Genomic DNA, 26820 nt, shown 5'->3' with positions numbered 1-26820 from the left:
AGTATCAGTTTATTCTAATCAAAGGTCATTCCATGATATCTCTTTTTGCTGTGTGTGTATATCCTTTGCCTTCCTTGTACATTATAGGTCTTGTTTTACATGCAAACCCAGCCTGAACTTGTGTTTTAATAAATTACTATGGAATGAAAGAAATTGTAAAATATTGCATAAATACCAAACACACGTAAACACAGTTCTTGTACTTGAGTACAGAACTTGGCAAAATTAAGATGGTTCTAATTCTGATTGAGATCACATTTAGCACTAAAAGCTGTGTTGCATTGCTCCAAGTGTACCTACCTACTGATCCCATACTGCTGTACGAATGTACCAAGCATTTCTAATGATGTTCACTTTAAGAAGTGTTGCATTAATTATCCATGTAGTAAATGTACTGGCCCTAAATTCAATGTTTTTTTTGCTTTTCTTTTCTTTTTCTTATACTCCTGATAGGTTTCCTTCAACATTTCAAAGACTTGCAATTTAATGTGGAAGCTGTAGGTGCTTTCAGACAGATCTAGTTTTTGTTGTTCCTTTCCTGATGTAAGTCAATCTACTATATCACAGGAAAGAGAGACTTTGACTAATTTGAGGTAAAATCGAAGCAGGTTGAGTGTGACAAGCCAACACTCTTTCTTTCTAGTATTGTAGTTTGCAAATTTTATTGTCACCGCCCAGCTTGTTTCCTTCTTGATACTCTGCTTGCCTAACAAAGTGTCCGGCGGCAGTTAGGGAAGTAAGAATTGTGATAAACTTCATGTTTTACCATATCATTATCATTAACTGGACTCTACAGCTATAAACATTTTGAAAGAAGAGAGAAGGGGAATAACATCAACAGGTTTGGAGCTTTTTAAATATCTTTACATAATCACATTGTTAAACTGTTACTTTACTTATAACAAAATGAGTCAACTGAGGTGTAAAATCTAGCACTGCTGCTTTACAGCTCTCAGGACCTGGGCTTGATTCATTTTGGTCACTGCATGTACTTCTTATGTCTATGTTTGTCTTCTTCAGGTACTTCATTTTCAAGTCAAACCCCACAAATGTGTAGATTAGATGGAGTAATGATTTTAATTTGGCTGAATCTAAATAGATAGATAGATAGATAGATAGATAGATAGATAGATAGATAGATAGATAGATAGATAGATAGATAGATAGATAGATAGATAGATAGATAGATAGATAGATAGATAGATAGATAGATAGATAGATAGATAGATAGAACCAATGAACTTTATTTATTCCTCAGGATGAAATTTGGATTCTTACAGAAGCTATTTAAATAAATCGATAAATAGGTAGACAAGTAATTAAATAAATAAAATTTCACACACTATCTATCTATCTATCTATCTATCTATCTATCTATCTATCTATCTATCTATCTATCTATCTATCTATCTATCTATCTATCTATCTATCTATCTATCTATCTATCTATCTATCTATCTATCTAAGATAAACATGGTTTAATGTGTATTTAAATGGTTCTTTCAGCTTTCAATTTTTAATTTTCATGTTAAATCATGTTAAACATTTGAGCTGTTGCTTCATGCTGCTAGCAGCATTGCAGGTCTATTGCAGCTCTTGTCTCATTTGGACTGCCTAGATGCACCCATCTTAAGATACGATATGTTTTTTCAGCAATGAGAATATAATTGTGTATTGTTGGAATAAATTGCACTAGTAATAAAGTGTGGTGCAGTACCTTAGTGCAACAGCTTAATGAATCATTTGTTCGAATCCCGTGTCTGAATATTTTTGGGATGTTCTTTGCATGGTCTCCTTGCATCATTGTGTTTTTCCCCCCAGGTACTCAGGTTTAAGACTCACATCCCCAAAAACGTGCAAGTTGATTGTCAGTTTCAAATTGGCCCCAATGTGATTGTTGTCAGGTGTTATCTCTTTATGAAATATCAGTCAAAGTTGTGGATGATTCAAAGGTTCCTTTATTTAAACCAGTAACAAGGGAGCCTGGCACCTTTACGTAATGCAGTACTGAAAGTCTGAGTATTTATAATTCTTGGACATCCTATGACTCTTGGTTAATTAATAATTCATTACATTTATATAGCGCTTTTCTCAGTACTCAAAGCGCTAATTAGTATATAAGTGTTGGCTAAGGGTGTATTTTTTTTAATATCAGTCTGTCCTGGATAAATAATTCTCTTACACTTGTTGAGTCCAAGAATATACTGTAATCTTTGTAATGAAGGTACTACACTGTTTCTTAAAGTAAAACTTTGTTCATGTAAAAGATTTCTCCATCCATATGTGTATGGCCCCTACAATGCACTGGCAGCCAGTCCAGGACTTTTTCTTGTCTTATGGAAAGTGTTGTTGGGATAGACTGTAGAATATGGAGGACTAAGTATGACATGACCAACAAAGCTTCAATATAAAGCAGTGCTTCACTGATGATTTGTGGCCAGTCTTAGGCCATTCATCAGATACTCATTATCATCACCTCTCTGTTACACTCTTTACAGGATGGCTGATGATGTCCTTTATGCATCAGTAAACTTCTCCCAGAAGAACCGGCAGCCGAGAAAACAAGAGGAACAGGCTACAGAGGATACAAAAGGTCAGCATTTTTTTGGTTGTGTGCTTGTTATATTGCATTAAATAAATCTAACAAAGCCTTGCTTGTAGGATGCTTCTATACCAGAAACTTCTAACCACACATTCTTCTTGTGGAATACGTGTGCTCAGCATGTCCTACCCTTAGGGAGCTATAATAAGCAGTAAATAATATTCCTTGATGATTATCACAAGTAGATAAGAATTTAGCAGCCACATCATATTTCCAGCTCTCAGCTATGAACTTGGACTGTGGTTTTCTGACCATATTTCAAAATGTCACAAACCACTTTTTGAAGTTTCCTAGTCCTTTCACTTCATAGCCAGGCCCCTGTTGCTCTTGAGCTTACGGGTTAGTTAAATTGAGAAATGTAGTTTTCTGTGTTGGATCCTATCTCTTTGGCAGCAGTAAGCTGAGATTCTATTTGAATTAATAATGGCTTCTGAACACTGTCAGGAAGTCGATAGTATTAGAGTCCACTTTGATTCCTAAATCCTTCTCATAAAGGGTAACTCTCAATTTTCCAACAGCCCATTGTGTATTCAAACCTATTATTTTTACTTCCCATGCGCAATACTTTACATTTACTGACATTAAATTTCATCTGCCACAAATTTGCCCAAGCCTGTATGCTATCCAAGTTCTACTGTAATGATATAACAGATTCCAAATTATCTGCCAATCCACCTATCTTGGTATCATCAGCAAACTTAACCAGCTTGTTACTTATATATCTTTCTAAATTATTTATATATATTAAAAATAGCAGCGGCCCTGGCACTGACCCCTTTGGAACCCCACTCTTAACATCAGCCAGTTCTGATGAGGTTCCTCGCATCATCACCCTCTGCTTCCTGTATCTGAGCCAATTCTGCACCAATCTAAAAACAAAACCCTGAACTCCCACTTTTTTAAGTTTTATGCCCAACCTCTCACGTGGCACCTTATCAAATCCTTTCTAAAAGTCAAGTTGCATAATATCATATGCTCAACTTTGATTATATCATTTTGTTGCCTCCTCATAGAATTCCTGCATGTTAGTAAAACATAACCTCCCTCTTCTGAACCCATGCTGACTGTTCAGAATAACTCCTGTCTTTGCCAGGTGTTGCTCAGTCTTATCCTTAATAATTCCTTCCATTAATTTTCCTGTGATGCATGTTAAGCTTGGGATGATATTTGCCATTTTCCAGACCTTTGGAATCTCTCCAGTGTGTTAGTTCGTTTTGTTTTGTGCTTGATCAGCACAAATCTCTGATTTCTGTGCCTTAACCACTTTAGCCACCACTCAGTAAGATCAGTAAGGTGGTCAGTAAGGCATATTTGTGGATCCAATATCTGTGTCTGTTTGACGGTTTTGATACTTCTGCTCAGTATGACATATTACAGTCAGTCTCTGGGTAGCACTAAGCAGCCATTTGTGTGAGAACGCTTGGCCCCTAAAATGCATCTCTAGTCAACCTTACATATGGATATTTGTTTTTGGTCACCTACAGTAATTACTATCTCTGTTGAATCAACAACAGTCAGTAATTTCTTTTACTTTGTTTAAAGAGTTGTTTTGTTGTTGTGCCAACATTATGACAATGCCATGTATTCCTAATCACTGATGTCGATGTCTTGTCAGCTTTAGGAATTGGTAACCATGCCTGACTAGTAGTCCTTTATGATATCTCGTCACTTTCATGTACAGTCATCTGGGGTCTCATGTATAAACGGTGCGTACGCACAGAAATGTTGCGTACGAACGTTTCCACGCTCAAATCGCGATGTATAAAACCTAAACTTGGCGTAAAGCCAAGCACATTTCCACGGTAACTCATTCCTTGGCGTACGCAATTTCTCCGCTCGGTTTTGCAGACTGGCGGCACCCAGCGTCAAAGCAGTGCTACTGTTCCTGTGTGGTCACCCTTTCTTTCTTAGCTCCACATTACTGACGTGGCTTTATAAATACACTGAAACTAACTGCATATTGTTTATTAGTATAATGCATCTGATTGTAATTAACCTGCAGCAATATAATGGTCCAGGGAATAGCCATAGTATTCCAAATACCATAACTGCTTTAGCGTTGTAACTCTCACTGCATCTTCTTCTTCTTTCAGCTGCTCCCATTAAGGGTTGCCACAGCAGATCATCTTTTTCCATATTACTCTCACAGCACCACTCGGAGTATTTATATTACTGTATCTGAGTGGGGAATCACAGCAGCAGCTGATCGGAAAGAGAATTATCGGTATACAGCATGAAGCAGATCCTGACTCAGCCACGGCAAAACACTTTAGAGACTTCCCAGTATGGATTTCGCAGTTTAGAAAAAGTTTCATCCCAAGAACTCTAAATGCACTCAATCAGTCCATCAAGTGCTCCTTGTAGAACTATTTACTTATAAGTACAATCACTTCACTGTAAACTTGCACTACAGTTATAATATTGCACAACCTGCGCCATTTTATAAAGCGCGTATTTACATATGATGACGGTATTCATTTTAAGATGAAATGCAGCAAAATATGTTGATTATATTATACAGATAAAACTTTGACTTCATTTAAATAATCTGTATTGTTAATAATTAAACATGTGAGGACACTGTGCCGCAGCGCTAGCTAGTTCATGGATTGTTCCTGCATTGCGTTGTATTCTTGCGCTGACGCGACACTGGAAAGATAGACGGATGGAATAATTAAATATGTACTACGAAGATATTTCAATGTTCCTTAAAAGTTTTGAAGAATCGGCGTTCTAAGCTTACAAATGGCTTCACGTCTATTACATAGCTGATTGTGTGGCGATTGGGTATTTGGAGAAAGAAAAGTAAGGACAGGAATTGGAGGTTAGTACGTTTGAAAGAGACAGTACTGCTGTGATAAATTATGTCATTGAAGGTCGCGCATGGCGCAGCAAGCCTCTTGCGTGAAATATGAACAAGCACTGCGCCACCGTGTTCCCTTGTTTAATAACATGCTTTCATTCCTATCATCATGAAAAAGATATCACGTATACATCTCAGTATTTTAATTATTCAGAGAGCTGTAATATCACGAATGTAATGGATTATGTGTCCTGTCGGAGAAACAGAAAGCCCGTTTAAGAAGCAGGTAGTGATTCACACACAGAGCACAAAGAAGATCAAATACAGAACAAAGCATTTAACGTCCTCCTTTAGTTACAATGGGATTTGAGAAACTAGTAAATTAAACGATTTTAAGAAGAAGTTTATGATGTTCTACTTTAATCACGTAGTTTATTTTGCCATTAAAGTGGAAATTTCGAGATTAAAGTTGACATTTCGTGCTTTTTTCCCCACTGTGTGCCTATTTTTTTGTCTGTACCCTAATAAGCTTTCATATGACACTCAGACGGTGGGCTACGACTTGCCTTTTCACAGCGACTTTGATATGTGATTTCTTTTTTATTTCGGGCACTGTGCGACTTTGTGAAGTTGAGCCTTCGAGTTTCTCCGACACTGTCGCTCGATCAACTTCCTTTTGTTGATTATACCACTGTTTAAACCAACAAATAGTACGTTTTTCCTTTGCCTCCACTTGGTATTCGTTGAAATTCTTATATTTTCCCCCGTGCTTTTCCCATTGTCTTTTTTCAGAAGGCTATTTATATCGATTTGCATATTCAAAGAGGCATAATTCTGGGAGGAGCTGGGGCGGGACAGACGGCGCGTGCACGTGCGTTACTTTTCACGCTGATCGGGATTTATGAAGTGGAAGAATGTGAAAGTTTGCGTACGTACAGATTCCTGCATCTGGATTTTTCTGTGCGTACGCACATTCCCGCTTTTGTGCTTATGCCATGTTATAGTGTGAGTTCTACGCACGGCGTTATACATGAGGCCCCTGGTCTTTAAGCATACAGTGGACCCTTTCACTTCCTGTTGTAGATTTAATTTTAAAGGAATAAATTCACCATTTTTGCCCATCAATCTACACTCAATAACCTATAATGTCAGAGTGAAAACATGGATTTAGAAAGGTTGCAAATTTATTGAAAATTACAAGCTGAAAACTCTCACTTAAGTATTCAGGCACTTAAATAAGTAAGTTGTAGAAGGATCATTGGCAGGAGTTACAGCTTCAAGTCTTCTTGGGTAAGTCTCTATAAGCTTTGCACATCTGTACTTGAACAGGTTATTCCAGTACTCCTGGCAGATCCTCTCAAGCTCTGTTAGACTAGATGGGTAGTGTCTATAAACTGCTATCTTTAGGCCTCTCTTCAGATCTTCTATGGTGTTTAAGTCTTAAGTTTGGGTGTGTCACTCAAGGACGGCCAATGACTTGTCCAAAGCCATTCCAGCATTTTCTTTGACTGTAAACTTTGGGTCATTGTTGTACTCAAAAGTAAACTATTGCCCCAGTCTGAAGTCATGTGCACTCCAGAGCAGGTTTTGGCTGCATTCATCCTCCCATCAGTTCTGACCTCCCTGTTCCTGCAAACCCATAGCATGATACTACCACCACTTTACTTAACCGTAGGAATTGTATTTTGTAGGTACCTTGTCTTCAATAGATATACTACTTGGAGTTCTGCCCAAAGACTTTAGTTTTTGTCTCATGAGACCAGAGAATTTTCTTCCTCATGCTTGGGTTTGGGTTCACAAGGACTCCTCAGTGTTCACAATGAGCAGATTGAAGTTTGTTTTTGTCTTTAATGCTTCTTGAGAGCGTTATTTCTAGTGGTGCACCATTTAATTGAACATCTGTCTGAAGTAGTCATTTATTGATTGACCTTTAACCTCCTCATAAAGATCAAATATCTGACCCCAATGTTTGCATTAAATATCTTTGTAGTTGTAAGATTTCAGAGCCAAATGTGGACCTTCAGTTCAAATGACCTTTCACAAATCAGTTTCCACTAGATGTAACTTTCCTTAAGATGTTCAGCAGCATAAAACAGGTTGACAGACTGTAATAAATGCTACATTGATCTAATGTTAATATAAGTGGTTCCATAGGAGCGTTATTTAAGTGTATGGCTTATGGTGGTTTTCCCACATCAGTATAAACACATGCACTATGTTTCTGTTATTGAAACTACCGTAAGAAAGTTGATGGATGACATTGTAGCATCATTATTTACTGAAAGCAGCATAGGTGCATAAATGAAGTAGGCAGTTGCTGAAGATACCTGCTAGGCCCTTCATGCTTATGCTCCAACATCAGTAAATTAAATTTTTTGTATTTACTAGCGAAGGTGTTTAATAAAATGGCTGAAGAAATTCTGATTTTAGTTGAGTTTCTCTGAACTGTTTTCTTTCTTCTTTGTTGTGTTCAATTGCTCTTACACCAGGTTTGCATTTAAACTCAAATTGGCTTGTTGAATGTATAAAAAATTCTGTGAATTGAGCGAGCTATAAAATTCAGATTGGCACACCTCCACTCTTTGCTTATAGTCTCATTGAAACAACAAGCAAAGCATTGCACCATTTTCTTGACTAATTATGGTTCAGTTTTAGCTGAACCTGACAAGTTAGTCAAATCAGCTTAGTCAGGTTGCAACACATTGTTTTTACATGTAAGATAATACTTTGCTGAATAAATAATGACAAAGAAAATTAGTCACATGCTGGTTGTCAGATACGTCAAATTTAGGATTTTGTGAAGACCAGATGATGATTATTATTTATTTTATTTAGAACATTAGACCATTAGACAGATTTAGACCAGAACAGGCCATTCAGCACAACAAAGCTTGCCAATGCTATCCCCTTAATTCCTCCAAAATAGCATTAAGTTGCGTTATGTAGGTACCAAAAGCTCTAATATCCACTACACTACTAGGTAGCTTATTCCAAGTGTCTGTGGTTCTCTGTGTAAAGAAAACTTCCTAATGTCTGAGCAAAATTTACCCTTAACAAGTTTCCAACTGTGTCCCAGTGGCGTTGCTAAGGGGGGGCAAGGGGGGACATCTGTCCCTGGGTGTAGCATCCAGGGGGTGCCAGATTTCCCCTCCCTATTGCATTTTGGCAAACAGGAGGGGGCGCGAAATCTTCAGTTGTCCCCAGGCGCTGAAAACCCTAGCTACACCTCTGCTGTGTCCCCATGTTTTTGCTCCACTCATTTTAAAGTAACCGTCTCGATCCACTGTACTAATTCCCTTCATTATTTTAAACACTTCAATCATGTCTCCTCCTAATCTTCTTTTGCTTAAACTGACAAGACTGAGTTCCTCAAAACTCAACCCCTGTAGCCCTGGAATGAGCCTAGTTGTTCTTCTCTGGACTTTTTCCAGTGTCCCGGAGACTAAAACTGAACATAGTACCTGAGATGAGGCCTCACCAGTGCATTATAAAGTTTCAGCATAACCACCTTGGACTATTCCTCTATACATAAGGGTACTATATAGCCTAAAATTCTGTTAGCCTTCTTAATGGCTTCTTGACATTGCCTGGAAGTTGATAGTGGATTTAATTTTAATTTAGTTCACTTCAGTTTAAACTCATTATATTATGCTCTTCCACTTATGAGCCCAATGAATTATAGAATAATTATAAATATTGAATAAAAAAGAAATGCAACATAAATGAAAAGCATAATGTTCAAAAAAAAGAGACACATGATGTGATATTTACAAAAGTATACAAATTAAGCTAAATGCATCTATGAATGTTTTGAGTCCAAATTCGGACAGTCCAAGCATTATGGAATGGATCATCGCACAAACAATAGTTCCATCTAAGGCAGGTCACAGATGTCAATAGGAGAAATCAATGGAAAATATAAAGGCTATATTCACACTACAGCTAAAAATGACTCAATTCCAGTTTTTGTCAATTTTTTTTTATTTGATTGTTCAAATTAGTTTTACAAACTATCTAAATCTGATATGAGTGTGTACAGGTATCTTTACTTAATGTGCTGAATATGGAAAATTAATAAAACTAAACTCATCAGACAAAGTAGATACTGACAGCAGTCTGTCAAAATTGTTTACAGTGCAGACTATCTGTGTATTGATCATCTAATAAAGTAAGAAAACCATCCATCCATCCATTATCCAACTGACTATATCGTTCTGCTGGAGCCAATCCCAGACAACACAGGTCACAAGGCAGGAAACAAACCTCGGGCCGGGCACCAACCCACCACAGAAGTAAGAAAACCAGAAAACAAAAATTATAGCTGTGCAATTCTGAACATAGAAACCTGTGGCTGCAATAGAGGAACAAGGAATGGTGGGAGTGGGTTGTGTGTGGAGAGTTTTGATGCAAAGCAGTGGAATTTCAGAATGCCAAGGGGGGACATTTGATCATTTGCATTAATGTCTGACCACAAGACTGCATTTAAAAAATATAAGCTTGAGGTTCACCATTTCACTCCTACACACATACTGTGGGAAGTAAGCTGTATTAGCTGGAGAAACGCATTAGCAAGCCTCTTCAACTCGTTGGCAACTCAAAGGTCTGTCTGTTCGTCTACAGAATATACAAGATACTGCCAGACTACAAATGACCTTAGGGATGTTGAGCTGGCAATGTACGTTTCCATAGAATTCAGATTCAAGTGGTCACTTTCAAGTCACATCTGCTTGTATTAGATTTAATACCACATATATAAGTCATTTACATCCAATGTAAACATTTTTTATTCCATTTTTTTTCTTCTGTTCACATCAAATCTGTTTCAAATATGAGTGAAAAACATGGAGTTGAGCTGCACTGTAAGTTTAGCCTCATTAATGGCAATTAAAATAGCAATTAACATAAGTAGCTAAAAAGTGAAGTAAAGAAGTATGTCAAAGAAACTCAGCTGAGGCTCTAATAGTTGTACGCAATGCCAAAATAATCTGCTTTTGGCCTTGACTTAGTTGCTTCTCTAATATCAATAGAAAGATCATTCCAAAGATTTAAATGCCAAGACCTAATATGTAAAATTTTAAAATGCAAAGAGGGCTAACTTATTTTTCATATCCTTCTAAATGTTTTTCATTAATAATTAGCCAAAGTATCTGGTGTTGCCCAGGTATAAATAAATGGGGAAAATCAATCTTTTGAAAATTCAACATAGCTAAACCCAGCTAGCAATGAGATTAAAAAATTTACTCTTAAATAAAAGTTCTACTCTTAAACAAAAGCTGTAATTCAGCAAAATAATAAAATTGTTATCCAGGTTAGTCAACACAAAAACGCTGTACCTGCAGTCATAGAAGAGATCCTGCTTTGACCGGTAGAAAATAACATAACAATGTCCTCCCATCAGCCCCAGCACACTCCTGCTGTCTGATGGGAACTTAGTTCCCACGTTGGGACTGATTTTTGGCCTGCACCCCAAGTTGATTACAAGCCTTCACCCCAATACACCACATAGCCTATAAATTTATTGGACCAACGGTAATGCACATGGAAAATTTTGTGAACGTTGGTTTGGCTGCTTGGCGAATAAACAAATAGATGTAGAAACAAAAAATGTAGTAGTATAATGTTCCTTGCTAAACTAGTATATTAATAAACGTATTGACATCACTTTGTACCAAACTATACATCATACTCTATAAAGGACCATTGAATATCATAAACTCCAGTATCCCACACTGGCACAACTGTCAGCATTGATTCCTCTCTTTTCCCAGATGTGGACAGGTTAGGCTCCTGCCTCCTACAAGTCTGAATTATATTAAGCAATTTTAAAAAGATTTGCAATTAACTTCCTATTTTTATGGGTTTTGCATAGACCCTAAAATATCACAGGTAGCATTGACAAGGCAAGCTGCGGTAAGTTATGGGCACAGTATACTCAGTCATTGTGGATATTTTAGAATTGTATAACACAAGCTTTTTTCATATTTTTTTTTGGCATACCAGCCTCCCAACAAAACCAAACAAGGCAGTGGACTTCACTAATAAAATAATATCTGGTGGTGAAAGATTGTTCATATTGTTTAAGGGATTTTAGAAAGGCTTTCTTGTTTCTCTTGTATTTTCCATAGAAAAGCCTTTCATCAGACCCTGGCATCATAAAGAGAGCAAAGCACATGTGAAAAAGCATCTGTTACAAACCTAAAAGTATAAGGAAGGTGGAAATTCATGCTAGAAATGTGACCTGCTGTGCAATAGTTTGATCTGCTAAGAGGTTGTTACATTTCCTTCAGCCACTGAAATGGGAAAACACTAACTTAAGCAAGAATGCAGCCTACATGAAGCAACAAATAAAATAAAATGTCGCAATAAACCTTCTGACACCCACACCGTGAAGGCTGACAACCTTTTCTTATAATCTGCTTTATCATAAAGAGGAAGTCAGGAATGTGTGATGATTGCAGGGCTTAAAAACGCTTTCATATTCATGTGCTTCATTCCCTGATAATTCGAACAAAGCTTCTGAACATGGGATTTGAATGGCAGAATTTAAAGTAATGACTTGACACATCCGGAAAAAAGTTAAATGGTAAAAGCCACCTGTAAAAGAAGAACTTGCCATCATTATTATTTTCCCAAAATACAAAGCACAAAATGTTACTCGCACACCACTGGTAGTTTGATCTAAAAGAGAAAAAATGGAGATAAAAATTGATTCTAGGTAAATTTCAAGATTAATTAAACAGGAGAGCATTGACACATTAATGTCTGACTGAGGAATAAGTAAAGAGGTGTGAGGAAGACCCCAGATACTGTAGTCACTCTGATATTGTTTCCTTTAAAGCTAAATGTGCTTATCCAGGGCATAGTTGTGGTGCAGCCGGAGCCTAATCCAGCAAGCATCAGGTTCAAAGCAGGAACAACACCTGGACTGATGCCCACCAAATTGTGAATGCACACATATTTTAGCAATAGCAATTCACTTAACCTGTATGTCTATAGACTATAGGAGGAAAGCAGAGCACCCCAATAAAACCTACATGGCCACTGGGAGAACATACAAACTCCACACAGGGATCACCACTATGAACTCCGATCTCCTAACTGCAAGGCAGCATCACTACCACTGCTGCCTAACCCATCCCCTCTAAATCTATCCATTCCTGCATTTACTGAACCTGATTAATCCTGTTTTAAGGGTTGCACAGATCTGGCACCTATCCTGGCAATAATCTGGTAAAAAGTAGTAGCCTTTCCTGAAGTGGTTCCAGTCTAGTACGGACCACATGAACACAAGGTAACCAATTATGAGTTGCCAACTAGCCTAAGCTACACACTTGCAGATTGTAGGAGAATTACGAGTATCTGAACAAAAGTTCTAGTGATACAAATTTAAAAGGCAAACCCCACCCAGAAAGTGACAGTGAACACTGGAAAATGTTGTGGAAAAGAGGATGGTGGAAAAATTGGACGCCATTGTTGCCTCCAGGAGACACCCCCTGGAGCAGTTTTAAACTCAGGCTCACTCCACCACTGTATGCTAAGAAGCACATCTGGGGGAATTTACTGCCCACTGCTATCAGGTAATTCAGTGTTTTTGTAAAGTTCATTATGAAATATCTACACAGTATACACTTATTTGTTGATTGATTGATTGATTGATTGATTGATTGATTGGCTGTATTATTTATTATGTGAGTCTGAATCCTTATTTTTTATGTTTCTGCTACTGTATGAATCTGAATTTACCCCATGGGATTAATAACATTTATCTATTCTAATGTAAATGGATCTGAACCCAATCACCTGGAGCTGTGAGTCAGCAGCTCTAATCATACTGCCATCTGTTTCTGATTCATGCAGCATTTTATACATATTTTGGAAATAACAGGATCTGAAATCACTCTGTAGATCTTTCAGGAAGCACAAATATGGCACTTTTTGGTAACAAGATCAAATGTTCAGTGATGTCAGGAGCTTTTCATGAGCTTTTTTAAGCCATCTTTCTCAATTTAGAGTATGATAGTACAAAAAGGAAGCTGAGGCACTTCTTAAGATTCTATAAGATGTTATTGCCGCCCTTGATCTGTGGCTGGAGTGGGTGACAATAAGAGACCCGCTTGATCTCACAGGTGACAGCCACAGTCCAGTGATAGCAGGATTGTAAAACATTTTTTAGAATTTATGACAAACAGACTAAGATCAGTGCTTTGTGTGCTAAAATGGCTGGCGTGTTAAATATCTAATCCAACCAAGCAGTCTCTAAAGCAGGGGTCTCCAACATGTCGCTCGTGAGCTACTGGTAGCTCGCAACCCCTTTCCAAGTAGCTCACCAAAGGGTTAATGAATCCTACATAAATTTGAAAACTTGATTAGTCAAATTAGGGGTTGGTGATCTTTCCTTTTAACACAAAATCACAATCCACAATCTGAATTGCAATCTATCTTTTCAATGTGGCATACACTTAAAGAGAATATCCGGACTCAAACTCATCAAGACCTAAGTAACACTTTATTTTAAATATCAAACAAAGTTAAACTCAATTGTTCACTTGTTCGCTAGCTAAGCGGAGTTATGGAACACACCCCGAATCTGGCGAGTGAGTGAGGAAGCCCTTCTCCCCTCAGCCTGCTGCGTGGATCTTGGATTCGTGCAAATAAATCGAAACCGCAAGCGAACTATGATACATAGCAAAATGAGAGAAGTCGCAAAATCAACCAGAATACTCAAGCAAATTATAGAAAAAAACTCAATCTAAATCCGTTAAGTAGTTCTCTCGTGAAAAGCGGACAGACATACAGACAGGCAGACATTGGATTTTATATATTATATATTTGTAAACCTTCAAAATAATGTGCAGTTAAAGTCTCAACAGCATTCTCAGCATTTCCAAAGCTTAGTAGAGCCAGATAACTATAAGAATCTTCACCAAGCAGCTCTGAAAATGTCTGCTTTGTTTGGGTCTCCATACCTCTGTTAGTCTGTCTTTTCTGACACAAATGTCATGAAATCAAAGATCAGAACAAGACTGACAGATGAACAAATTTAACAACTCCAGAAGAGTGAACTTCAGTGGCTCCACTCCACCATACACCTCTCTTGCTGAGTCATCTGACTAACTAAAAAACACATCACACATGCAACTGGACATGTGAATAAAGTGAAACTGTGACATGTGACAAAATGACAAATGTATAAGTCTTATCTGTGTATTTGGAATTGCAATGTTTTGTTTTGATAGCATTCATGTTTTAATCCAAAAGTGTGAGATACACTAGAAAGTGGTGGGCTGGCGCCCTGCCCGGGGTTTATTTTCTGCCTTGTACCCTGTGTTGGCTGGGATTGACTCCAGCAGACCCCCGTGACCCTGCACTTCAGCACTCCATAATTAATTGAAGCCCATATGAATGAGAGTAATGGTTCATATCAAGTGTACTGATTATCTATTTGTGCATCTGTTTTAAACAGACCAGAGAGGTGAAGTCATCTACGCAGAAGTCAAAGCTGCAAATAGTCTGGAAACACAAAAGGAGGAAATGGAAGCAGGTAAGTTCAGCAAAAACGTGAATATTTAACCTTCTGTGGTTATATCAGCTTGAAGGAGTACCATTTGACAAATGGCTGGAACTGTGGCAAGGCTTGATTTTTGAATGATGTCCATGGCTGCAGTGCGGTGTGTGTGTGTGTGTGTCTTTCAAGTTCAAGTTTAAAGGTATTACCACCAACTCTTATCTGGTCTTTATATTTATCTCAGAAGCTTCGATATATCCACTCATGATCAAACTCACTTTGGCCATCAGTACTGAGTGCCCTAAACAGGAAGCCTGAGCTCACACACCTAAATAAAGCAAGCAGCTAACCTAATCTGTGCATGTTTGAGATGAAGCAGCAAAACTGGTATAGGCTTAGGTAGAACATGTAGACTTCACATGGCCCAATGGTGTAGCCTACGTTTTGTGGTTTGCCCTCCACCTCCCAAAAAACATTAAATTTAAACTTGACTGCAATTTTGAGGAAAACTGTTGTGGCATTAAGAATATAATAACAATGAAACATTTCAAGATATCAGTGTTTTTATTGACTTATTTTTGTTCAGATGATAGTATTTTTTTCTGCTTGGGTCTGGGGCTAGCAAGTTGTTCAGCACATTTTTATTAATAGGTTTGTGGTCAGTGTGCAGAATAATCCATGGCAACTGGGGGATTCCCGTAGGCTGAATACTGAAATTGTATTACGAAACAGTGGAAATTATGGAGAATTTTATCCATTAGGCAAAAATATACATTAGACTCAAATATTTAGTCTGAAAACATAAATCACACAGTCATCATATGGTAAAGCCACGTTTTGTGATATATACACACTGTGACATACAGCCAGGGCCCTTGCCTTGCTGGGACGCCTCTGTATTGAAAGGACTGGGGGAGAGAGCTTATCCAGGACATTATCTCCCCCTGCACGCTACAGGGCTACAGGTTTGGAGCATAGAAGCTCAACCCTGCTGGGGCCCGTTGCCACTGCCATGGTGTACCTGGACAATTGCTGAGCCCTTGCTTGCTGCACTTCCGCCACACCCGAAAGTGCTGCAAGAAGAAGGTCGTGGAACACCTGAAGCACTTCTGGGCCATAGACAAAGTAGAGTGGTCTTCCCCTGACAACACCATCTGTCAATCCCAAGGGACTACTACAGGGCTGCACTTCAGCACTCCATTTCCCTGGCACTCCTGCAGGTGTCCCAAGTGGGTTCTCATTTAAGGACCACTGCCACCTAGTGCATGGGGCATGGAACCACTCCCAAGTTCTGGCCTCCGCTGATCCACCCCTTATTTTATACTGGCTGGGCACAGAGTTATCTTTATTCCCAGCCAGCCAACCCATATAATGTTCTTCTTGGGCCTCCCGTCCAGATAATAATATGCGCTTCTCCCTTGCCGGGATGCATGTTCTTATCCCACAACACTTAAACTTTATTTGTCAAAGACAACTGAAGTGTTTTGTTCAGTGTTGAAGTCTAAACAGAAACTTTGTTTTAAAACATCTGCCAATCTCTGTTTGGTCCTTGTGCATTTTGGATAACTGAAAATTACCCTTGGTTGAACTGCAACAAGATCACCCCAATAACAGGCTAGTTTATTTAACAATTTAATACAGCAACATTCCATCCTGAGATCGTAACAAGGCCGATGATTTTACCTTCCCATTTTTACAGCAAACAGAAGACAAATCCCAAACTGATCCCAAACTGATATGAACTGGTAGCAAGACCCATCTGGCTTATGCTGTTCCCTTCTTAGTATCGCAGTATCAGTAACTGACATTGCGCTCTTCATCATCACTAAGAAGATGTCTCCTACAGACAAGTATTAATGCTTGTATGGGATTGTGGCTTATTTATTTCTGAAGAAAGTCTCTGCCTTCTCTGATTTAAATAATGTTTTCTCAGTCCTTTCCTACGGGCTGTAGCCACTCAAAAAATCTAATTTCCCTCAGTCTGCTCCTAGCCACTCATCTCTCCTCTCCAGACTCTTTGAGACGGCCATCTTTCAGTCCCGTCTGTAAAGATTTTCCAGCACAATATTAAAATATTTTTTTCTGAACTTAGTAATGGGTAATGAGTAATTTATAATGTCGTAGGACACAACACAACACTTTCTCACTGTTTTGTTTAGCCAGAAATCCACAAAATATTAATAACCGCTTTAAAAAATGACATATATTTAAGTGGCAGACATTGTGGAGGTCAGATAAGTGGGATCTTTGGGTCTGGAGGCCCACCTGTAGCCATTAACACCTCAACCCTTTAAGTGCTACACTGGGGAAAAACCAAGTCAAAAGAAGAGGGAAAAATCACTTCTTGAAAAATGTTTAACAGTTGATAAGGGTCCTAAATTAAGGTGAACTTAAAACAAAATGATAGCTAAAACTGAAACAAAATGTGAATACTAGACTGGGACAAAGAAGACAACCAATGATAGATGATGGAAACAGCTGAAGGCTACTATTGTTAGAAACTTTAATCCTTAGTGTTAATTGTTTGAGGAGCAGTAACCTATACATAGAAAATATGCATTAGTTTAGAAGTAAAGAATCAACCTCTCTGTAGCAAGAAGTTGGCATCAATTTGGCTGTTACAGTCCCCATAGGAAGGACTTCTGCTGGAGAGGCAAGAGAGATCCAGAAGGAGAAGGGTACAAAGAGAAAAAGGAACATTCATAAATCCAGATCAACAAAAGAGACAAGTATCAAAATATAGGAGTACCAATAACGGCACACTGCACGATACCGTGCAATGAATAGACTTGACTTACAATTTTCATGCTCTTTCTCTGTATGTTTAGCATTCGTTTGCTCAGAGTTTGATGCGCTTGCTGCTTCCTGAGCAGCTCTTCTTTTCTCCACCCTAGCGGCCCGCTTCTTCTCTTCTTTCATCTGCATCTTTTCATGTTAAAACTAATTAAGTCAGTGTTTGTGTTGCAATTACTTAGTACGTTTTTCTTAAGCTGGCACTTGAGTGTTCAATCTGCCTCAAGAATGGTTTAAGATATGAAGAGGTAGGGGAAGTGATGACGAAGGTGGTAGGGATGAGAACGGCACCCGTATGCATGCGCCGCACGTCTGCCCGGCTGCAGAGAGTTGATTCTACAATAAAATAAAATAAAAATAAAAAGAGTAATAAAAAATCATCACCCCGAAAGTGGACAGTAGAGGTCATGTAGTATATGTGTACCAAATTTCAGGTCAATAGGTCATACAGTTTGTGAGCTACAGGTGATTTAAAATCCTGGACAGACAAATGGACAGCCACGGTAGAAAATATGCTGAGGCTTTTAATATTCACATGTGTGTCACATAAGCTTGAAGGGTTTATTCAAATACTTGCCACTTTATTTGCAGAAAGTGGGTTGAGAGACAAGGAGGGGACATATACTGAACCCATGGTAAGTTGTACGGGTAACAGAAAGTGCAGAGGTAAAATGGAAGAAACAAGATATTAAGTAGTGCAATATTCATAATATGTAGGTTATTAAAAAAACACCTGTTTCACCTCTCTGCTACTACTATTACTGCTACTACTATAACTACTACTAATATATCTACCTATAGATAGATAGATAGATAGATAGATAGATAGATAGATAGATAGATAGATAGATAGATAGATAGATAGATAGATAGATAGATAGATAGATAGATAGATAGATAGATAGATAGATAGATAGATAGATAGATAGATAGATAGATAGATAGATAGATAGATAGATAGATACTTTATTAATCCCAATGGGAAATTCACATTCTTCAGCAGCAGCATACTGATACAATAAATAATATTAAATTAAAGAATGATAATAATACAGGTGAAAAAAACAGACAATAACTTTGTATAATGTTAAATATTAACGTTTACCCCCCCTGGTGGAATTAAAGAGTCGCATAGTTTGGGGGAGGAACGATCTCCTCAATCTGTCTGTGGAGCAGGACAGTGACAGCAGTCTGTCGCTGAAGCTGCTCTTCTGTCTGGAGATGACATTATTTAGTGGATGCAGTGGATTCTCCATAATTGATAGGAGCCTGCTGAGCGCCCTTCGCTCTGCCACAGATGTTAAACTGTCCAGCTCCATGCCAACAATAGAGCCTGCCTTCCTCACCAGTTTGTCCAGGCGTGAGGCGTCTTTCCTCTTAATGCTGCCTCCCCAGCACACCACTGCGTAGAAGAGGGCGCTCGCCACAACTGTTTGATAGAACATCTGCAGCATCTTATTGCAGATGTTGAAGGAAGCCAGCCTTCTAAGGAAGTATAACCGGCTTTGTCCTTTCTTGCACAGCGCATCAGTATTGGCAGTCCAGTCTAATTTATCATCCAGCTGCACTCCCAGATATTTATAGGTCTGCACCATCTGCACACAGTCACCTTTGATGATCACTGGGTCTATGAGGGGTCTGGGCCTCCTAAAATCCACCACCAGCTCCTTGGTTTTGCTGGTGTTCAGGTGTAGGTGGTTTGAGTCGGACCATTTAACAAAGTCATTGATTAGGTCCCTATACTCCTCCTCCAGCCCATTCCTGATACAGCCCACGATAGCAGTGTCATCAGCGAACTTTTGCACATGGCAGGACTCCGAGTTGTATTGGAAGTCCGATGTATATAGGCTGAACAGGACCGGAGAAAGTACAGTCCCTTGTGGCGCTCCTGTGTTGCTGACCACAATGTCAGACGTGCAGTTCCCAAGACGCACATACTGAGGTCTGTCTTTAAGATAGTCCACGATCCATGCCACTAGGTATGAATCTAATCCCATCTCTGTCAGCTTGTCCCTAAGGAGCAGAGGTTGGATTGTGTTGAAGGCGCTAGAGAAGTCTAGAAACATAATTCTTACAGCACCACTGCCTCTGTCCAAGTGAGAGAGGGATCGGTGTAGCATATAGATGATGGCATCTTCCGCTCCCACCTTCTCCTGATATGCAAACTGCAGAGGGTCAAGGGCGTGTTGAACCTGTGGCCTAAGGTGGTGAAGCAGCAGCCTCTCCATGGTCTTCATCACATGTGATGTCAGAGCAACAGGCCGAAAGTCATTCAGCTCACTAGGACGTGATACCTTTGGGACTGGGGTGATACAAGATGTTTTCCAAAGCCTCGGGACTCTCCCCTGTTCCAGGCTCAGGTTGAAGATGCGCTGTAGAGGACCCCCCAGCTCCGATGCACAGACCTTCAGCAGTCGTGGCGATACTCCATCTGGACCCGCTGCTTTGCTGGCACGAAGTCTCCTCAGCTCTCTGCTCACTTGCGCTGTTGTTATTATGGGTGGGGATGTTTTTCCTATGCTGGTATCAGCAGAAGGATGTGTGGAGGGTGCAGTACTCCGAGGTGAGAGTGAGAGTGGGTTAGGGTGGTCAAACCTGTTAAAAAAGTTGTCCTCATGGGACATTCCACTGAAGCAGACAAGGCTTGACTTTTCTTGTACTGGCATTTACTGAAAAGTCTCATTGTGAAAAGACAAGCAATGAATTCTCCTAGGATGAAAAAAAATCTATCAGTATAGCATCGCCCCTCCTTTAACCGCCACCTTATCGTGGTGGAGGGGTTTGCGTGTCCCAATGATCCTAGGAGCTCTGTTGTCCGGGGCTTTATGCCCCTGGTAGGGCCACCCAAGGCAAACTGGTCCTAGGTGAGGGATGAGACAAAGAGCGGTTTAAACCTTCTATGATGAATGAAAACTTTGGACGCCGTTTTCCCTTGCCCGGACGCGGGTCACCGGGGCCCCACGCTGGAGCCAGGCCTGGAGGTGGGGCTCGATGGCGAGCGCCTGGTGGCCGGGCCTGCACCCATGGGGCTCGGCCGGGCACAGCCCGAAGAGGCAACGTGGGTCCCCCTTCCCATGGGCTCACCACCTATGGGAGGGGCCAAGGAGGTCGGGTGCAGTGTGAGTTGGGTGGTGGCCGAAGGCGGGGACCTTGGCGGTCCGATCCTCGGCTACAGAAGCTGGCTCTTGGGACGTGGAATGTCACCTCTCTGAAGGGGAAGGAGCCTGAGCTAGTGTGCGAAGTTGAGAGGTTCCGGCTAGATATAGTCGGACTCACCTCGACGCACAGCTTGGACTCTGGAACCAATCTCCTTGAGAGGGGCTGGACTCTGTACCACTCTGGAGTTGCCCCCGGTGAGAGGCGCCGAGCGGGTGTGGGTATACTTATTGCCCCCCGACTTGGAGCCTGTACATTGGGGTTTACCCCGGTGGACGAGAGGGTAGCCTCCCTTCGCCTTCAGGTGGAGGGACGGGTCCTAACTGTTGTTTGTGCGTATGCACCGAACAGCAGTTCGGAGTACCCACCCTTTTTGGAGTCCCTGGAGGGGGTGCTAGAGGGCATACCTTCTGGGGACTCCCTCATTCTGCTGGGAGACTTCAATGCTCACGTGGGCAATGACAGTGAGACCTGGAAGGGCGTGATTGGGAGGAATGGCCCCCCCGATCTAAACCCGAGCGGTGTTTTGTTATTGGACTTCTGTGCTCGTCACGGATTGCCCATAACGAACACCATGTTCAAGCATAGGGGTGTTCATATGTGCACTTGGCACCAGGACACCCTAGGCCTGAGTTCAGGACTCAGGATTGGGTCACTGCTTTTTGCAGATGATGTTGTCCTGTTTGCTTCATCAGGCCGTGATCTTCAGCTCTCTCTGGATCGGTTCGCAGCCGAGTGTGAAGCGGCTGGGATGAGAATCAGCACCTCCAAATCCGAGACCATGGTCCTCAGCCGGAAAAGGGTGGAGTGCCCTCTCAGGGTTGGTAGCGAGATCCTGCCCCAAGTGGAGGAGTTCAAGTATCTCGGTGTCTTGTTCACGAGTGAGGGAAGAATGGAGCGTGAGATCGACAGGCGGATCGGTGCGGCATCCGCAGTAATGCGGGCGCTGCATCGGTCTGTCGTGGTGAAAAAGGAGCTGAGCCGCAAGGCGAAGCTCTCAATTTACCAGTCAATCTATGTTCCTACCCTCACCTATGGTCATGAACTATGGGTAGTAACCGAAAGAAGGAGATCGCGAATACAAGCGGCTGAAATGAGTTTCCTCCGCAGGGTGTCTGGGCTTTCCCTTAAAGATAGGGTGAGAAGCTCAGTCATCCGGGAGGGGCTCAGAGTAGAGCCGCTGCTCCTCCGCATCGAGAGGAGTCAGATGAGGTGGCTCGGGCATCTGATCAGGATGCCTCCTGGACGCCTCCCTGGTGAGGTGTTCCGGGCACGTCCAACCGGGAGGAGGCCCCGGGGAAGACCCAGGACACGCTGGAGGGACTATGTCTCTCGACTGGCCTGGGAACGCCTTGGGATTCTCCCGGAAGAGCTAGAAGAAGTGGCCGGGGAGAGGGAAGTCTGGGCATCTCTGCTCAAGCTGCTGCCCCCCGCGACCCGACCTCGGATAAGCGGGAGACAATGGATGGATGGATGGATGGATGGATGAAAAAAGAGTGTGTTTAGTCAGAACTTCTTTATTTACCCATGCATATCCAGTTAGGAATAATCACTGCTATTACCACTAATGTGCTATAGGTGGCAGCAAAGAGAGAAGTGTGCGCATTGCAACAGGTAGGCCTACACATGTCGTAAATGTAGAAAGGACGGTCCTTGCTTGTGTGAACTGTTAACATTTGAATTTGATGATTGCATATAGCGCTGAACTGACCTCTCTGTACTATTCTTTCCTCTGCATGTCCTGGAGAACAAAATAAACAGCACCATACAGCAACATGGAGACTGGCAAGATCTGGGAAAAAAAAACACATGGTCACTGATTACAACCGCAAGATGTTATGCGAATGAATATGAATAATATGAATAATGTTGCATCCGTGCCACAATGTTTTCCGAAATGTACTATACAGGTCATAAAATGAATAATTCCAAATATCATGTATACCTATGTCTCTGTTTTTCATAGACCATAAGGTGCATACTAATTCAGCGTGAGCAGGAACACTCAAAAAAACTGAATAAAAAAATCAAGTGACGGTGAGATAGAAGGCAGATTCACCAGTGTTTGTGTGTCAGCTGTTATCCCTCCAGATCAGAGAATGTCCAGTTCCATTGCCTCAAAACACCACTCACATCTACAGTTATTCCCAGTTTCAAATAAAAAGTAACAGCGTCAGATCCCTGGGTGGGGGGAGGGGGGGTTTAGGGCGGTAGTATGTATCTTGATCGTGACTGAGAGAACAAAAGTGAAAAAAATGGTAACTTTTAAAAGTACTATAAATGTACACCGTCTGTTACAGATGCAAACCAAATGTATGTGTTTACTGTATAATCTATACTAATAAAAGGCAAAGCCCTCACTGACTCACTCACTCACTGACTGACTGACTGACTGACTCACTCATCACTAATTGTCCAACTTCCCGTGTAGGTGGAATGCTGAAATTTGGCAGGCTCATTCCTTACAGCTTACTTACAAAAGTTAGGCAGGTTTCATTTCGAAATTCAAAGCGTAACGGTCGTAACTGGAACCTCTTTTTTGTCCATATACTGTAATGGAGGAGGCGGAGTCGCGTATCGCGTCATCACGCCTCCTACGTAATCACGTGAACTGAAAACAAGGAAGAGCCCCAAAGAGCGCTGAAGAAAACATTCTCAGTCAACCCCCCACACTCCCCCCGCCTTGAGTGTCTTTTAATACTGTGTAAGCATACATATTAACACATGTGCAATTAAACGTGTGCATTTACGGGGTGATTTCTCAGGCTTAAAAGCTCGCCTTTTATTAAAAAGGTAAATGCAAACTGTTTTCATTCTGAAGGGCACAAACCACGTTGGATTTCAACCGTTAAACGCGCAAAAATGTCGGTACACCAGATAAATAAGCGCAACATATTATCAGTTGTATTGTATGCTTACAATACATATAGAAATGTGTTAATCGTTAATTAATAGTATGGGATGGTGTTTTTCGACTCAGCTACAGATGCCGATGGAGACCAGAACTGTTTTGGAAAAATATGAACGCCTTGGGGCCGATCTGGAAGAAGGTACCGCAGCACCTTGATTTAAACGATTCCATGTCTTGGTGGGTTTAATACTGTGTAAGCATACATATTAACACGTGTGCAATTAAACGTGTGCATTTACGAGGTGATTTCTCAGGCTTAAAAGCTCGCCTTTTATTAAAAAGGTAAATGCAAACTGTTTTCATTCTGAAGGGCACAAACCACGTTGGATTTCAGCCGTTAAACGCGCAAAAATGTCGGTACACCAGATAAATAAGCGCAACATATTATCAGTTGTATTGTATGCTTACAATACATATAGAAATGTGTTAATCGTTAACTAATAGTATGGGATGGTGTTTTTCGACTCAGCTACAGATGCCGATGGAGACCAGAACTGTTTTGGAAAAATATGAACGCCTTGGGGCCGATCTGGAAGAAGGTACCGCAGCGCCTTGATTTAAACGATTCCATGTCTTGGTGGGTTTAATACTGTGTAAGCATACATATTAACACGTGTGCAATTAAACGTGTGCATTTACGGGGTGATTTCTCAGGCTTAAAAGCTCGCCTTTTATTAAAAAGGTAAATGCAAACTGTTTTCATTCTGAAGGGCACAAACCACGTTGGATTTCAGCCGTTAAACGCGCAAAAATGTCGGTACACCAGATAAATAAGCGCAACATATTATCAGTTGTATTGTATGCTTACAATACATATAGAAATGTGTTAATCGTTAACTAATAGTATGGGATGCTGTTTTTCGACTCAGCTACAGATGCCGATGGAGACCAGAACTGCTTTGGAAAAATATGAACGCCTTGGGGCCGATCTGGAAGAAGGTAGTGCAGCGTCTTGATTTAAACGATTCCATGTCTTGGTGGGTTTGCGTAGCTTATTGTCAATATCTTTACACCTGTTTTTAAGACTTATTGACTAAAACGGGCTTTCACAAAAAAAGTTAGGGCATTGATACAGGATACACCCTCCACAAGTTAAGGAAGTAAAACTAAAGGTATATATTGCTGTTTTATTTAAACCTTTTAAGTTCGTATGCATAGCCCCATTTGGCTGTTTTAGTTTTTTTTTTCTTTCTTCAGTAATATTTAATCTCCTTAAAGAAAAACAACATATGCATTTTACTTTTTTTGTATTTCTTTAGTAATATTTTAGTTTAAAAGGATAACCAGTATTTAAACCTTTTATGTTACTTTATAAAGTTATTTTACACAATGTTGAAAAATTAATAAGAAAGCTACATATTTTGGCAGCTGCTGCTTTAATTTTCAATGAAATGAAAAAAGCTCTCCAAGAGAAAACATCAATGAAGAAGAAACAGTTTGCACTATCTAAAAAGGAGAAACCCTCATTTATAAAGGTTTGCTGCAGATGACTTAACTGAAAATAAATGAACAGTCCCTATGTGTATAATACATATTTATCTATTTTACTTATGCCTTTATTCCAGCAACTTGCAACATCTGAGGTACAATTTGTTACATTACTTTTGTTTTTTGCAGCACAGGCAGGTGAAGTGACTTCCTCAGGGTCACACAGTGGTGTCAGTACCAGAATTTGAACTGACAAGCTCCGGGTTTGCTGAAATATTACTGAAGAAAGAAAAAAAAACGAAAACGGGCAAATGGGGCTATGCATACAAATGTCCATCTATCCATTATCCAACCCGCTATATCCTAAATACAGGAGCCAATCCCTGCCAATACAGGGCACAAGGCAGGAAACAAACCACGGGCAAGGTGCCAGCCCACCGCAGGGTGCACACACCCACACACACCAACTTAGACAATTTAGAATCGCCAATGCACCTAACCTGCATGTCTTTGGACTGTGGGAGGAAACCGGAGGAAACCCAGACAGACATGGGGAGAACATTCAAACTCCTAACTGCGAGGCAGCAGCGCTACCACTGCGCCACCCCACTACTAAAATATGAAAAATGTTTCTGTTTTAACAATGTGTTTACACAGATTATTGTAGAAACGGAACACACATGAAATGCATGTGTTCCAAATAACGATCTATTATTTCCACTCTAAAACTCCAGCACTTCACTCCCAGATAATCAAGGCATGAGCTGGGAGAACTTTGTACATGTTCTGTGGCGGTGGGGGGATGGAATAGCAGGCTGCTTGCTGCTTGTCTTTATGTACAGGTTTGAAACTGTACATGAAGGGTAAAATGGTATTAAAACAAATATGCATTTGTAAAAAAAAAGCTAACCTAAACTTTAAGTTCAAAAGTAAAATAATTAACACATTTTAAATAGCTTGCCTTAATGCTAGAAGTATCAAAAATAAGTCAAATGAGTGGATGTTGTATGTAGCTGATCATAAATTTTTGAGATCATAGCAATAACAGAAATATGTAGAGGGATACATATTTTTAAGAAGAACAGACAGAACATTAGAGCAAAACAATGGGGGATTGATGTTTATGTAAAACAGAATTTAAAAGCAAGTCTTCTATTGCTGGATGATGGATCTTAGTGAGGACATGTGGATTTGTCTGGAAAGCATTAGCATAAAAGGTCTTATTTTAGGAGGGTGTTGTAGACCACAGTAATTTCAATGCATATCTTTTTAATTTAATTTTATTTTTTTAGGAGGTTAAGGCGAGACATGAAGTACATGAAATTATTAAGGGAATTTGTACAATTGCTCAAGACTGTTACTTTAAAATTTGGAAATTTCTTAAGGATTAATTTTTTTCTTCACAGAGAATACTGCAGACATGCAGAAGAACTTACCAAGTAGTATGGCAGACAGTAGGACATTTGGGACATTTTAAACTAGACTTGATGTTAATTTAGGGGATTTAAGTAGATAGGACAGGCAAGCTTTGTTGGACTGAATAATGCATCAAACTTTTTGTAAAATTCTACAATACCACAATTTCCACTACCTCTACTACTAACCCAGGTATCAACTTTGCC

The 26820-nt window shown here is 40.2% G+C and overlaps 1 protein-coding gene across 10 annotated transcripts in view; it reads left to right on the top strand.

The window, feature by feature from the left end:
• The first annotated feature begins 710 nt into the window (after nucleotides 1–710).
• LOC114651551 (low affinity immunoglobulin epsilon Fc receptor-like) overlaps nucleotides 711–26820 on the top strand; it is a 139167-nt gene continuing 113057 nt past the window's right edge. For all 10 annotated transcript variants that reach the window (XR_007934894.1, XM_051927592.1, XM_051927587.1 and 7 more), the window contains exons 1-3: nucleotides 711–841; nucleotides 2499–2593; nucleotides 14869–14946. Coding sequence is in view for 9 of the 10 variants with exons in the window: in XM_051927592.1 (XP_051783552.1) it covers nucleotides 2500–2593; nucleotides 14869–14946 (172 nt within the window). In the remaining variant the exon portion in view is untranslated. The remainder of the gene's footprint in view (nucleotides 842–2498; nucleotides 2594–14868; nucleotides 14947–26820) is intronic.

Source organism: Erpetoichthys calabaricus, chromosome 5 (assembly GCF_900747795.2).
Source record: "Erpetoichthys calabaricus chromosome 5, fErpCal1.3, whole genome shotgun sequence".
NCBI classification, from domain to species: domain Eukaryota; kingdom Metazoa; phylum Chordata; class Cladistia; order Polypteriformes; family Polypteridae; genus Erpetoichthys; species Erpetoichthys calabaricus.
The sequence above is the reverse complement of the archived record's forward strand: the minus strand, read 5'-3'. Positions and strand labels throughout refer to the sequence as shown.